This window comes from Leptosomus discolor, chromosome 3 (assembly GCF_034619465.1).
Source record: "Leptosomus discolor isolate bLepDis1 chromosome 3, bLepDis1.hap2, whole genome shotgun sequence".
Classification (NCBI taxonomy): Eukaryota; Metazoa; Chordata; class Aves; order Leptosomiformes; family Leptosomidae; genus Leptosomus; species Leptosomus discolor.
Genome location: NC_141393.1, coordinates 19,928,047 through 19,941,650, shown reverse-complemented (window position 1 = coordinate 19,941,650; position 13,604 = coordinate 19,928,047). Strand labels below are relative to the sequence as shown.

The following is a 13,604-nucleotide window of genomic DNA, read 5'->3' as shown; positions in this document are numbered from 1 at the left end:
TGCTTTGAAACAACTGAGCATTCCTTGTCCTCAAGAGACACAGTATGCTGTAAGTGTTGGAATGCTGACTTAGTACTGCCAGTTTCTCGTAGTTCTGTTTCTTTGGGTTGTTTCATGCAGCTTGGTCACAAAGTTAATGACACTTACTCTGGTAGAAGTTAAAACTTAGTATCACAGAATTGTTTAGGTTCGAAAAGACCTGTAAGATCATAGAGTCCAGCCATTAAAACATTCCTGGCAGCGGTGGGATTCGAACCCACGCCCCCGAAGAGACTGGAGCCTTAATCCAGCGCCTTAGACCGCTCGGCCACACTACCCTGGTGGCCTTGTGTAGCACACAATATTTCTAATCTTAAAAACTCTTACTAGCTCTGCAGTTTGTGCCTTCTATTTTCTGCTGAATGCAAATTTGGAAGTGGATCATTCCTCACTTGCCGTCTGTTGACTGCCAGTTTTTGTCTGGTTTTTAAAATGTTTCCAGAACTTGTGCTTTGAGGTTGGGTCTTGGCCTCGTGTGCTGATACAGACTCTCAGAAATATGTTGAATGGTTGTTCTCAACATAGCAGCAGCTGTCATCATTTACAGTTTTAGTGTTTAGGGGAAAATCAGCTGATGCTGATACTAGATCACAAGCTTCTCTTGATTAAAAAATAATGTGTATTAAAAACATCATGTCCTGTGTTTGAACTGCATTTCCCTTTCTATCTCAGTTTCTATTTCTCACCTCCTACATCTTTGCTCTCACTTATGTTCAGCTTGCTCTTTCAGCTGCTGGGGATTCCTTTCCAGAGGCTGAAATAAATTACATCTTCAACATGTAAAACATGTTGAGAGAACCTCATCACCTAACAGTATGGCATTCTGGGAAGCATGTTGCAGTAATTACTTTCTTTGAAAAATCCTGGAAGTGTCTAATGGAAAGCTTTTTAAAATAAATAGTTCCTTCTCACAGCTTCCATGTCTGATAATATAATCAATTGAGCTTGACCTGCAAAATGGTATAAAAGTTTGTGGAAAACTTAAATCTTCTAAAAGGTCAGTTGAAGAATAAGGTACTAGCCAGTCACTTTTGAAAGTATAAACTCGGAGAAATATAGTAGTTGCTATTAACCTGAGAACTTAACCTGGAATTGCCTACATAGTGTTATCAGATGTTACAATTATATCTAGATAATCAGTCACAGACAGCTAACAATACTTCAGATTCTGAAATACTGTGTTTTATGGTGAATACTCACTGGTAATGAGTCAAATACTCTTTTACCGTTGCCTGTGGGGATGGGTGCATGAGATGAATCTGGATTAGAGAGCAGCCACCTATTGTGTGTGTGATCATCAGAACTGAACTGCTTAAATTTTTGCTGAGTTCAAACAACTGAACCAAGCACCTTCAGTCATAGCTCAACTTAGACCAGAACCAAAATAAAGTAGGTTAAGCTCTTTGACTGTAACATTAACTTCTAGAGTAACACAGTACCACTTTCTTCTTTGATTTCTCTAGTTTCAGGTGAAGTCTTCTATCCTGTATGAAATAGACTCTATTGGTTGGGGAGGGGAAATAAATACAAAGTAGGTAACCCAAGATTTTACATGTGGACTTTAGGATGTTAAATCTTGCTTTTAGTGTTCACAGAAGTGCTGCAAGGTTTTCAAAGTCCAGAGACACATTTTCCAAGCCAAGGAACTTTGGGGTTAGCTACCTGAATTTGTCACTTGCAAAACTAGTTTTGATACAGTCAAGTAAAGCTCTGTTCTGAATAAATGTGCGTCAGTGTTGAGGAAGGATTTCATTGTGTGTTCTGGCTAGAGGAACATGATCACTGTAAAGTTTGTGTGCATCCTTGATTATTTACTGCCCAAACTAGTAGTTTTTAAATAGTTTTGCTGAACAGCGGGCTTTTTTCTGTTCACTGGTAAGGGAAAGGATAGTCCCATAATCGTCCAGTAGAATAATCAGCTGTCTCATGTTGGAGTTACTTCAATAGTACCCAAATACTGTAGTGATATCTGTGTTAATTTCCACTCAAGTAGCGATAGCAATTCTTACCTTTATCTTGCCTGATTTTTTTTATAGTCTGCAATCTGCCTTCTGTTTAGGGCAAAAAAAGCTGGAAAGCAGTTTTAAAAGCTGTTCTACTTCCTTTTCCCATTCTTTCTGCTGATGCCTACTTCTGCAACATACGATGCTAAGGCACTAATAGAACCTGCAACAGCATCTAAAGTTTCATAAGTACAGTAAAAAAAAATGCTTTCCCAACTGAGAAATCTCTTAACATTTCAAAATATACTGCTGTGAGCAGCAGTCAAAGAGCAAAATATAGTTGCAGAGGGAAAAAGTCTGAAAGAATAGAATATGGCTGAGGAAAATTTACAAGGCAGGCAGAACTTTTTTAGGCAAGATCCTGCTGGTTTGGTTTTTGGAAACAGCAATGAGAGCTGTCAGCATTCAGGAAATGCTCAAAACGGACAAAATGTGTGACTTTTCAATTTCTGTGTGATTTTTCTGTGTGAAAATAGACACATGAGAGTTATTTTTAAAAGCATGTGAATCTCTTCAGAGAGCCTCGTTAAAGAATTATTCCATAACCTAGCCTCTTACTCCAGGATGTTTTGAGGAAAACTAAGTATCTTTTCTTAGATTAGCATTTCCTGAATGGAAGATCTCCACAGCTTAAATTCTGACAGACAAATGAAACAATTTTGCGATCAACTGATGGAGTCCAGTGGGGGTGGAGGACCGCATCAGAGAAGAAATAAGACTCAGAGGAGAGGAATATATAACTGGTGACTACTGAGAAGAGCAAAGAGGAGGAAAGCAAATGTGTAGAACAAGAGAAGGAAGCAAAATGCCTCAAAAAACCCACACTGAAGTAATAACAGGGAACAGAGTAGAAGAAATGAAGCAGAAACCAAAACATTACCGTGTTGAAAAAAGATGGATACCAGGAAAGAAAATAAGATTAAAAATGTCTACAAGTGGTGCTTTTTTCTTTCATGTTGTGTGAAAAAGCACCCGTTGCTGTGAACATACCTGTGGTGTAGTTCCTGATATTTGAATTAAATTGAGATCACTGTGTATGTATGTAGAGGCCTAAGTAGGTGTTGTTCTACACTATGTGCTTTGATAGCAGTGGTTGTACAGATTTCAAACTCGGATGGTGCCAGGCAACAGCTGTAACTTTAGTGCTCTTAATCAGGCGTGCATATGAAATTCGTTGTAGAATAAGAACCAACTTGCAGTACAGCAGAAAAGCCTTCTCTGCTGTTCTACGTTTCTCTGATAGCTGCATGTAGAAGTCAAGAGGAAAGCTCACAGGTGCTTGGGGCAATAAACCCTCATGCAAGCCCTTTTAGTTTGCAATTTAAATGTCACCTTATGAGTAGTATCTAGGACTGCACACCACCCAGACCCTCCACCAACTGAAACCTGACCACTCTGAGTTGTGAAAAAAGCTCTTACCACTACCACTTGCACGCTGCTGCTTCTTTGTGAGCTATAGCATCCCTGGCTTATTTCATGTTCATTCCACTACAGACATAAGTATGGTCATTTTCATTTTTACATGAAATTTCTATCAGTCTGGGAATGATTCAGGTTCATTGAAAGTAAAGCTTTAACTTGATTGTTGCGTTTTTTCTAAGTAATTCTGAATTTTTTATTTTTCTGTTCAGTCAATTTGAAATCCTTACATATTTATGAGCTTTTAAAATGAACACTTAAAATCTCTTCTCTTTGCATTGGTTTGTTTTAAACATATTGCTTGTTACTTACAGCCTTTTGTAGAGCTTAGCCTTTATCCTGGTTTTAATGAAGATTTGGGGGTTTTTATTATTTATTTAATGGTATGAGAAGGGGAAGCTTAAAATGGATTTTCATTTAGCATGGACCTTGTTTGTTTATTTCTCCTGTTCTTTCATTTAAAAGGCTGTGGCTTTTACCTAGTCCTTGAATTAATATACAGTGTTTCTTACATCATAACTAGTAGTTTCCTGTTACTTTGGGTCGTGAGGCAAAAGAAGTATCTATATTTTAAAGGAGTTTCTTTAACTGACTTGCTAGAACTGCTGTAATACAGCTTGACATTGTTTGGCAGCTCTCCCTTTTCTCTATTACTATGCTTCTTGAATATCAAAGAAAAAGGTGTAAGGCTGCTTTGTATCCCATGCTTTATGCAGCCGTATGAATGTTGCTTCCTTGAACTTACGGTGCTAACATTTGATGAAATAAAACCCCAGTAAAGAAGAACTTGCAGTATTGTAAAAGTAATGTATAGAGATGGGATTATCAATTCAGCCAGCATGTATGTTTGAATAAAATGGAATTATTTAACAGTAATTAAGAAGCTGGCTTGTACTATCACAAAACAGTAATCCAGTAAAATTTGGACTGACGAATCCGACAGTTTAGATAAAGTATAAGTTAATATTCAGACATGACCTGGCAATGTGCGTTTGCAGCCCAGAAGACCAACCGCATCCTGGGCTGTATCAAAAGAAGCATGGCCAGCAGGTCAAGGGAGGTGATTCTGTCCCTCTGTTCCACTCTCATGAGACCCCACCTGCAGTGCTGCATCCAGCTCTGGAGTCTTGAACACAAGAAAGACATGGACCTGTTGGAGCAAGTCCAGAGGAGGGCCACAAAAATTATGAGGGAGCTGGAGCACCTCTCCTATGAGGACAGGTTGAGAGAATTGGGGTGGTTTAGCCTGGAGAAGAGAAGGCTCCAGGGAGACCTTATTGTGGCCTTTCAATACTTAAGAGGGGCTTATAAGAAAGATGGGGACAGATTTTCTTAGTAGGGCCTGTAGCAATAGGACAAGGGGTAGTGGTTTTAATCACAGAATGGTTTGGGTTTGAAAGGACCTTAAAGATCATCTAGTTCCAACCCCCTGCCATGGGCAGGGACACCTTCCACTAGACCAGGTTGCTCAAAGCCCCATCCAACCTGGCCTTAAACTAAAAGAGGGTAGATTCAGGCTAGGTATAAGGAAGAAATTTTTTACAATGAGACTGGTGGAACACTGGCACAGGTTGCCCAGACAGGTGGTAATTGCCGCATCGCTGGAAACATTCAAGGTCAGGTTGGACAGGGCTCTGAGCAACATGATCGAGCTAAAGATATCCCTGCTCATTGCAGGGGGGGTGGACTAGATGACCTCTAAAGGTCCCTTTCAGCCCAAACTATTCTATGATTTTTAGAAAGAAAAATACAATTGTTCAGTAACATCTTAGAAATAAATAATAAAAGCTTGATAGCCTTTAATCTTTTAGTCTATTCTAATCAAATTGTACTTGATTGACAATAGCCTATTGGAAATCTCAGTATTAGAGATTTGCTTTTGTATAACTCATTACAATTGATGAATGAGATCCTATTCCTCTGGAGAAGTGGCTAAGCAATCTCATCTGCCAAAGTTACTTGAATCGCATTAAATCTATCTGCCCTTGTATTGCATTATGGCTTTTTTTTTTTGGTAGCCCTTAACCTTGTTTGAAATCCACTGTCATTCTAATATGAGTTGGTCTTCGAAACTTTTATGCAAGCAGTTTCAAACTTCCATTAATTTTTATTAGCGTACATGGATGGTGTTTCCCAAGATGTGTGAAAAGCATAGATTTGAAGACTTGTTTCTCCGTCGCAAGTTGAATTTTCATTTAGTACATGAAACACACTGAACATCTAACTAATATTGTCAGGATGCAACTAAATAGCAAAGAGAAAATTTTAAAAACTTTACCCTGTAGTTAAACACCAAATGTGTTCATATTTTGTTTAATAATCAAAATTTGATTGCAAAGTCTATAAGCGTTTATGTGAAATAAGCAACATCTTGTTGTATGGAGGTATGCTGCCTATGTGGTGCTAGCAAAGACCTTGAGCAATTTGCATAGAATTGCTCACACAAGCAAGGCCACAAGCGTGTTTACCTAGTGAAACCATGGAAATAGATTGGTATACGTGTAAGGGACAAAGAAGGTAAGAGTATATCCAGTGTGGTCCCTGTGGGGCCAAGCCAGTGAATGTAAAAGAAAGAGAAGAGCCTGAAATAGTAGTAATAAGAGAAGCTGAATTCTTAGGACGGGAAGGTGCTTTAGGAAGTATCTAATCTCAGTAACAGAGGCAAACCATTTTGTTTATTAAAATAACTTTTATTGAGAAAGAATTTATTGTGGGTTAGCTTTGTCTTTTCCCCCCAAGACGAGTAAGTCTTTCTTCTGTATGTTTCCCTTCCTTCACAGGGATTGGATAAAGGTTACTTTCGTGTGAGAGGGAAAATGCCTTCAGAAAGTAATGATTCAGCGATGTGTTTTCCTGTACCTTATGACCTGCCACCAGAACAGTATGGAAGCAAAGGTAAAGTGTGACTTCAGAAGAAAAGTAGGTGTATTGTATATGGAGCAACCTGGTTTGAGTCACTCTTGAGTCATTTGAACTCTACTGCCTTCCAAAGCTTTATTTTAAAATTTTTTTGTGGCATGGCTGCATTTGAGGTGGTATCTGTCCAACACTCTGCTTGCAACTTCAAAGAAAGGAACTATATAGTCTTTTGGTTCTAATTCTTTCTTTATTATTGTTTAAGTTTTGGATCAAGAATCTAAATATTTTTTCATTCCTCTCTTGGGATTCTTGTTTGCCTTAGGAAAATAGGTGTTCTTTATGGCATCAGAATGTTTCTCTGCAGAACTGATGGGGGAAGGAGTGTTGAAAGAGGAATGTTTGGAAGTGAGGGGTGTGAAAGAAATAACGTAGAGCGAATCTAAAGCAGTTGCTGCAAATCAGAAAAAAGAAGAGATGCTTCTGGTCCGTGCTATATTTCATAGTTTTAGACTTCATTTTCTTGAAGATCTGTGTTGGAATCCTCCTTGGAGAGGCGGAGGGGATATATTTTATATCGCTTGAAGAGATTTACAAAATCTCAACCTTCTCAGCATCTGAGACTATCTCTAGAACATGCAATTCAGTGATAAGTAAGTGCTGCTATGGGGTGAGGATGGCTTAAAGCTAAAAATACATTGAGGACAGTGGTGTTGATGCACGACCTGTGATATTTGGGAAGAGTAAATTTTTATACTTTTGTTCTTAAAACTAATGTGAAAAGATTGTAAATAACTTATTTTTTTGGAAGCCATGACCTAAAAAAGACATTCTCTATAGCAAAGCTTGAAATAATACAGTAACAAAGAGCTCGGAAAGATAGTGTTTGTAACAACTCGGGTCTTTCTGTAGATTTTTTTGAACTAACAAATGCTGTGGGGAGAAAGAATATTTAAAAGCTAATAAGTAAATAGACTTACAGAGTCTTATATAATAAGTAAAAGTAAAGATACATCATTTCAGGGTGACTAAAGTCCCCCAGCAGGATCAAAGCTTGCAAGCATGATGCTTCCTGTAGTTGAAGTAAGACTACTTTGGCAGCATCCTCTTGGTTAGGCAGCCTGTGGTTTCCTTTGTTGGCTTGACCTCTGATTTTTCACCCATAAGCTCTCAACCTGTTCATTGCTGGTTTTCGAACGCAGTTCTGTGCAGTCAATCCACTTTCTTTTACATAGAGGGCACACACCCTCCACCCTTCTTCGTTGCCTGTCCCTTCTGAGCATTTTATAGCAGTGAACTGTAGTGCTCCAGTCATGTCATTTATCCCACTAAGTTTCAGTGATACTGATCAGATCACAGCTTTCTAGCTGCACAGTGGCTTCCAACTCGTCTTTGTTATCCGTGCTGTGTGCATTGGTACAGAGGCACTTCAGCTGAGCTGTTGACTGTGTCACCTTTTTAGAGGAACAAGCCCTAATTCCTTTGCAGCGTTTCACAGGTGTTTCCCTGTTGGTACCTAATACTTCACAGCCCATGGCTCTTCTGTGTTGCTCAAAACTCCATTCCCTTCCACCACTGAGTCTAGATTAAAGCCCTACTTACAAGTCTGGCCAGTTTTTTGGCAAAGAGGGTCTTGCCCCGCTCGGTCAGGTGAATCCCATCAGCTCCCAACAAACCTTTCTCACAGGTAGATCCATGATCATAGAAGCCAAAACCTTGAAGTATGGCACTAGCTACACAGCCAGGCATTCACCTGTTCAATATGATGCATGTTACTTTTGTAACTTGCTAAGATGGTTTTTCTGCTGGAAGAGTTTACTACTTACCTAAAAGAATTTTTAAACAGTATTTCAGTTGTCCCAGAGAAAAAATACTGACTCAATGTAGAAATGATAATGCAATCTATTATACTGGGTTTTTAGTATAGAACATTAAGTCCATGTAAGTACTGTTAATGTTGTTTCAGGGAGTGGTGGCAGGGGTTGTGCCTGGCTTACTAGCTAACTGAAGGGGAAGAATATGCTACAACTAACTGTTGTGCTCTGGGACATACATGCACTGTCTGCTTGTTAAGTAATGCTCAAACGGATGGTTTTGGAACATTTTTCTAAAAGGTCATACTTAAATTTTTGGAAATTTTAAAACAGATTAAAAATTAGAGTCCATGTATATTCTCAAATGTGTTACATATGCTACCTTCCTTGTGCAAAAATGTAGTTGTATAATTAATATTGTTCTTGTTTCAATTCCTGCAGTTAACCTACTGTGTCAGTGAGTTTTATGCGTATTTCAACTAAATGTAAAGATTTTTTTTTCCAAATTAGTTTGTTTTTTTTTACTTTTTGCATGGAAAGCTTATTTCTGTAGAGAACTCGTTTGTCTGTAGTTCAGCTTCTGGGTCTCGGCTTTCTCCTGTGATATGAACAGATGTCAAAATTCAAGTTGTCTAGGCTTTGGCAGTGGAAGCTAAGTCAGCTGTCTGTGCCTTTTCACATCTCCTTCCTGAATATTCTGGTTTGGTTCCTCAGCCTTCTGGTGGAAAAGATGGTTAAAGAATTCCCATGTTATGGGATGGACTCATGAAATAATCTGTCCTTAACAATGCAGTTATCAACTCCCAAAGTCTCTGGAGAGTGATATAAATAGATTCATTTTAATAAAGTCTTGAGAAGCAGAAATGCAAGTAATTATCCTTTCCCTAAAGAAACAGTATTGACTGATCCTTATAATTGAAGGAGAAAAGGCTCTGGGGGATTTTCCACGAACTCAAGATTCTCTAACCATGGGAAAACAAAGTACACATCACTTTCATGTAATCAGAAAAATCCTTTCAGGAGCACGAGGGAGGAGAAGCAGGAGGAATAGTGAACAGTCTTGACCAGGGCCATCCATTTGCCATGTAAAGGTCTAAGTAGACGATAGGTATACCAAAATACATTGTTTTTTCTTGTACTGTGCACACTTGAATCTTGGATCAGACATACTTAATGTTACAGAATTATATAATGTAACAAAGTGAAAGAAAAACAGTTCCTCAGTTTGTGGAAATAATTTAATCACAGAGGTTCTTTGTCATTCTGTCACAATGGCTTTCTGTCAATTAATTGGTGTTTATCCGATGGGACTGGACTTCCAACATGCTGTTACAGTGAAGTAAATGCATCTTGAAAAGCAATAAAATACATCTCAGGACATAACAATGATAAACTTATCAGTAAATTATATAAATAATCTGGTTTCAGCCATAATAGTTCATGAGGTTGATACATAGTCTTTTAAAGTCCATTGAGTTCAATAATAATGAAATAACTTGATCCCAGTCCTACTTTTCTCTCACTCCGTATAGCAGGGAGGAAAAAAAATACGAAGACTTGTCCACCTTTGCCTGGTTTGCCTCGTTAGTCAGTGGGTTTACTTCTAAAACACAAGTTTAGGCAAAACAGAAAAGTATGATCTCTTGGAGAAACAATCATGAAGATTTTCTTCCTCCTCTTCCAAAGATTTCTGAAGCTGTGATCATTGAGAGACAGATAACTTCTTGGTTTTGCATTGTTTTTCTCTCACAGAGAGATAGATTATCCTTCACTAAAACAATCATAGGCTAAGCTGTGGTCACTGAAGCATGTATTGATGTGCTTTAAGATGTCACTGGTAAGGTCATTATGATATATCACTTCCGTGACAAATACCATATTTAAAATTTTCCCATTGCTTTCATTTAGTTTTCAGCTGTATTTCAGATTTGCACATTTTACAATACATGGACAGGTAAACTCCATCTGCTTGTGCCAACCAGAGTCATTTGATCTTCCTGAAGGGAACAAAGAATAAAATGAAACTGGGCCTCAAACCATAGCTGGTAGCAGCATAGTCGCTTCAAATTGAGATGAGGAGTTTGTAAGATTTCTTCTGTTAGAGAAATCATACCAGAAATATTTTCATGTCAAGTAGCCCATTTTAACTACATAGGATGTTGTAAAAATAAACCACCAACAACAAGAAAATAAAACCAAAACAAACAAAAAAACCCCACAACCAACAACAACAACAACAAAAAGCCACCGATAAACCACACTAATGCTTGGGAAAAAAAATGATTTGGGGCCTAAAAATTGTCAGAAAGTAATGATTATGTGATTAATTAGCTCAATGAATCAGTGAATCTATAGTTCACATGTATTGTAAACCATGTTGTTGTTGTATTACAGTGAGTGTCAGTATTTTGGGCTACTTCATCGGCTTTTTTTTCCTAGTGAGTTGCATTTAACTTTCTAGTTACATTTAAACATGACTAGGTTTCTGCTTGATTGGCTCTGTTTTCTGATTTTTTAGGGAGACCTGAGCAGGTGAAACATTGCTGCACCATTTGTCTGCATTATTATTCTGACAGGTTTAAGATTAATAAATCTCATGCATTTGTTACAGAACTGTCTCATAGCACTACTGAAAAGCAGATGAGCTAAAAATATATTTATCAGCAGTTCTTTGAGTTGTGACTGGGTTACAAGGCAGGAATTTAGATAAGCTCTTTCTGAGCTGTTAATTAAAAATGCTCTGGAACTGCTTAAACCCTCTGGAAGAGAACACCATAAAATTTACATAATAATATGTAAATATTATTATACATACTATTTACATTTGATAAGTATTTGTAGTGATATCAGAATACTAGTAAAACTCCATCTCATTTATTACACATAAACTTCTTGTTGTGTTGGATAAAACCAAGAAAAACTTCATGGCATATTTGCCTCCAGCTCTGGTAGGTTTAGATATTTGTGTTTTATCCTATTAGTTAAAGTGGGGATCACTTTCATTTATCCTGCCTTATGCAAGTGGCAGAGTACCTGAAAGAGGAGACCAGTGTTTTGTCCAGCTAAACTAGAGGAATCCTTTACTACTCAGCTCCCTTACAGGGACCTGCTATATCCTCAGAAGGTCAGAGAAGTTCTGGGAAAATGTCACTGTACCTGGTCTTTACCTTTCTCCCACCTTTGTTTTTTGTCCAAGGTTCTAGAATTCTCCACTTTCCCTGTCAAGTAATTAAAATATTTTTTAAGAAATTAAGAAAGAAGACTTCTGCGGAAGTCATTCACATTTTTCAGTAACCTCCTTTTTTCTAACTAATATTGCATAGCTACGTGGAACCTCTGTACTTTCTAGAGTTTGAAAGAACTCAACTGGCAGCATCCTATGTGAATTTTTAAAGAACTTCAGGTCCTCTCAGTATGCTTAATATGGTGCAAACTCTAATATCCTTTCTTCTGAGAAGAGACCTAAAAGCTAGTCCTGTTTTTAGTGATACTAATACATTGACTACAACATATTTCACAGGCTGTCATAACAAGACTGTGACAAAGCTGAATGTATTGATGATACTAAGATAAAAGAAACCTGTAGACCAGCAATATAATTTGAGAGTTCCTTAGTAGGAAAACAGAGACTGATCCAGTCTGGTATTTGGGAAACACGCAAACAACAGCCAATCTTGCATGGGAAACATGCGTACAACAGCGAAGGTGTCTATATAAATAAAATTTCTTTGTGCCTTTAACATTCAACTTTTTATTTCCCTCTAGAGTCTTTCAGATGAGTATTGCTATTTTGTTGTACAAAATTATCTTCTCACTGAGCTCCATTTTCATATCTTAGTTGCAATATTGCAATTATCTCTCTTGCTGATGTAAGTTGACCTGATCCTATCATGAAAGTACAGCATTTCATTTAGAGTGCTTGAGGACCGATTCCCCTATCACTTTTGTTCACCCTATTGGAAGTTTCCTACTACAGACTTACATTGCATAAAGGAATACAACCCCGGGGGGGTGTGTGGGGGGGTGCGCCTTTGCATGGGAAAAGGTACAAGCTGCTTGCTGTAGTCGAGGAATATCACTTAATTTGTGATTTAGATCTTAGACAGTTTACTGACTGAGGAAATCATCTGCTATATGGGAGGAACTTGAAACTTCAGTACATAAGTACCTCAAGGTTTGGGTTCTTTGTTAGAACAGCTTGGGAAAAGCCTCAGAAAAGTACAAAGGACTTTTTTTTTTTTTGTTGATGTCATGAGAATAAAAAAAAGCAAATCCTGCTTTTAAACTGCAGTACTGGGTTTTGTTTTCTTTTTCTTTTTTCCCCACAATGAATGGTCATTGTCCTGGCCTTCAGGAATTACTGCCTTGTTTATGAATATTTTTATATACCCCATCTCCCTTTCCCCCTTCTTGAGATCTTTGGGTATGATTTTTGTATGGAGAGGAACAAGATAGTTCCTTTATAAATGCCATCCTTATCCGAAGGGAGGGGTGAAGAGAGACTGAAGTATAGTGTGCACCTTCTGCAAATGCTGAAATGAAGAATTTTGCAGCCTCATGCAGCAGGGAGTAAGTTTGCCATGTTAGAATGTATATGTAGAATGACTTGAACTCCAGTTATTTGTGAATAACCTTTCTATATATGTGAACACTTACTACTTCAAAGCTACATTTTTCAATTGGAAGACTCATGAAGTACTGTGAAAGATGATGTAAGAATCCAATCTCTGCATTTAGAAATCAACCAGGAATAGCTCTCATCCAAATCTCCACTCACAGTGCAAAAGACCCTTGTATTTTAGAGGATCACAAAGTGCTTTAATCGTATTTTATACTTTACTAGTCAATTGTGTGTTCCTGTAATTCACAGACTTTTCTGGTTTTGGCTGTACATGCCATACTGCCATCTGTCATGAGAACATAAAGTTTTGAGATGGCTTGCCAGCATGTTTTTGACTTACGCAATATACTGCATTTGTAAAATACTGTTGTTAAAATCTGCAAAACAACCTTGTTGTACAATTGTCAGCCTGTGGTTTCATATTCTGTAACGTGATCTCAAAATGTGGGGATTCTTTGAGTGATGAATCAGGTGTACTTGAAAAAACTTTTGTTCTGCAGATCCTCTCTATCTTTAAATGAAATGTGATAGTCCCTTCAGTTGTGAAAGAATCTTCCAAAGTCTGCCGCCTGAGTATAACAGACACAGCGCTTTGTCTGAGGTTTCAGATGATCTTAAAGTAGCAGTGGGGTGGGAATGGCCCTGTTCATTTTACTGTGTGCTAACTCCAGTGCTAGAGTTCTGCTGCTTGTGAGGCAAGGAGGGAGCAGTGGTACTGGGTCACTGGGTAACGCCAATTCCAGTAACATGCAGTTGAGACAAAATTAGGGTATCAGAAATGAAGAACTGAACTCGAAAGGTGTGGAAGGTAAGTACACTGGGCACACTTAAAATACATAGAGAGGGGCTATA

General features: G+C 38.0%; 1 protein-coding gene and 1 non-coding gene across 2 annotated transcripts in view; one reads left to right on the top strand and one right to left on the bottom strand.

Annotated features, from left to right (window-relative positions):
* TDP1 (tyrosyl-DNA phosphodiesterase 1) overlaps positions 1 to 13,604 on the top strand; it is a 48,234-nt gene that overhangs the window by 32,087 nt on the left and 2,543 nt on the right. Inside the window, exon 14 of the mRNA XM_086462697.1 lies at positions 6,242 to 6,356. Within this exon, the coding sequence (XP_086318823.1) occupies positions 6,242 to 6,356 (115 nt within the window). The remainder of the gene's footprint in view (positions 1 to 6,241; positions 6,357 to 13,604) is intronic.
* Positions 236 to 317, bottom strand: TRNAL-AAG (transfer RNA leucine (anticodon AAG)). The gene has a single exon. It is a non-coding gene; the product is annotated as a tRNA-Leu (tRNA).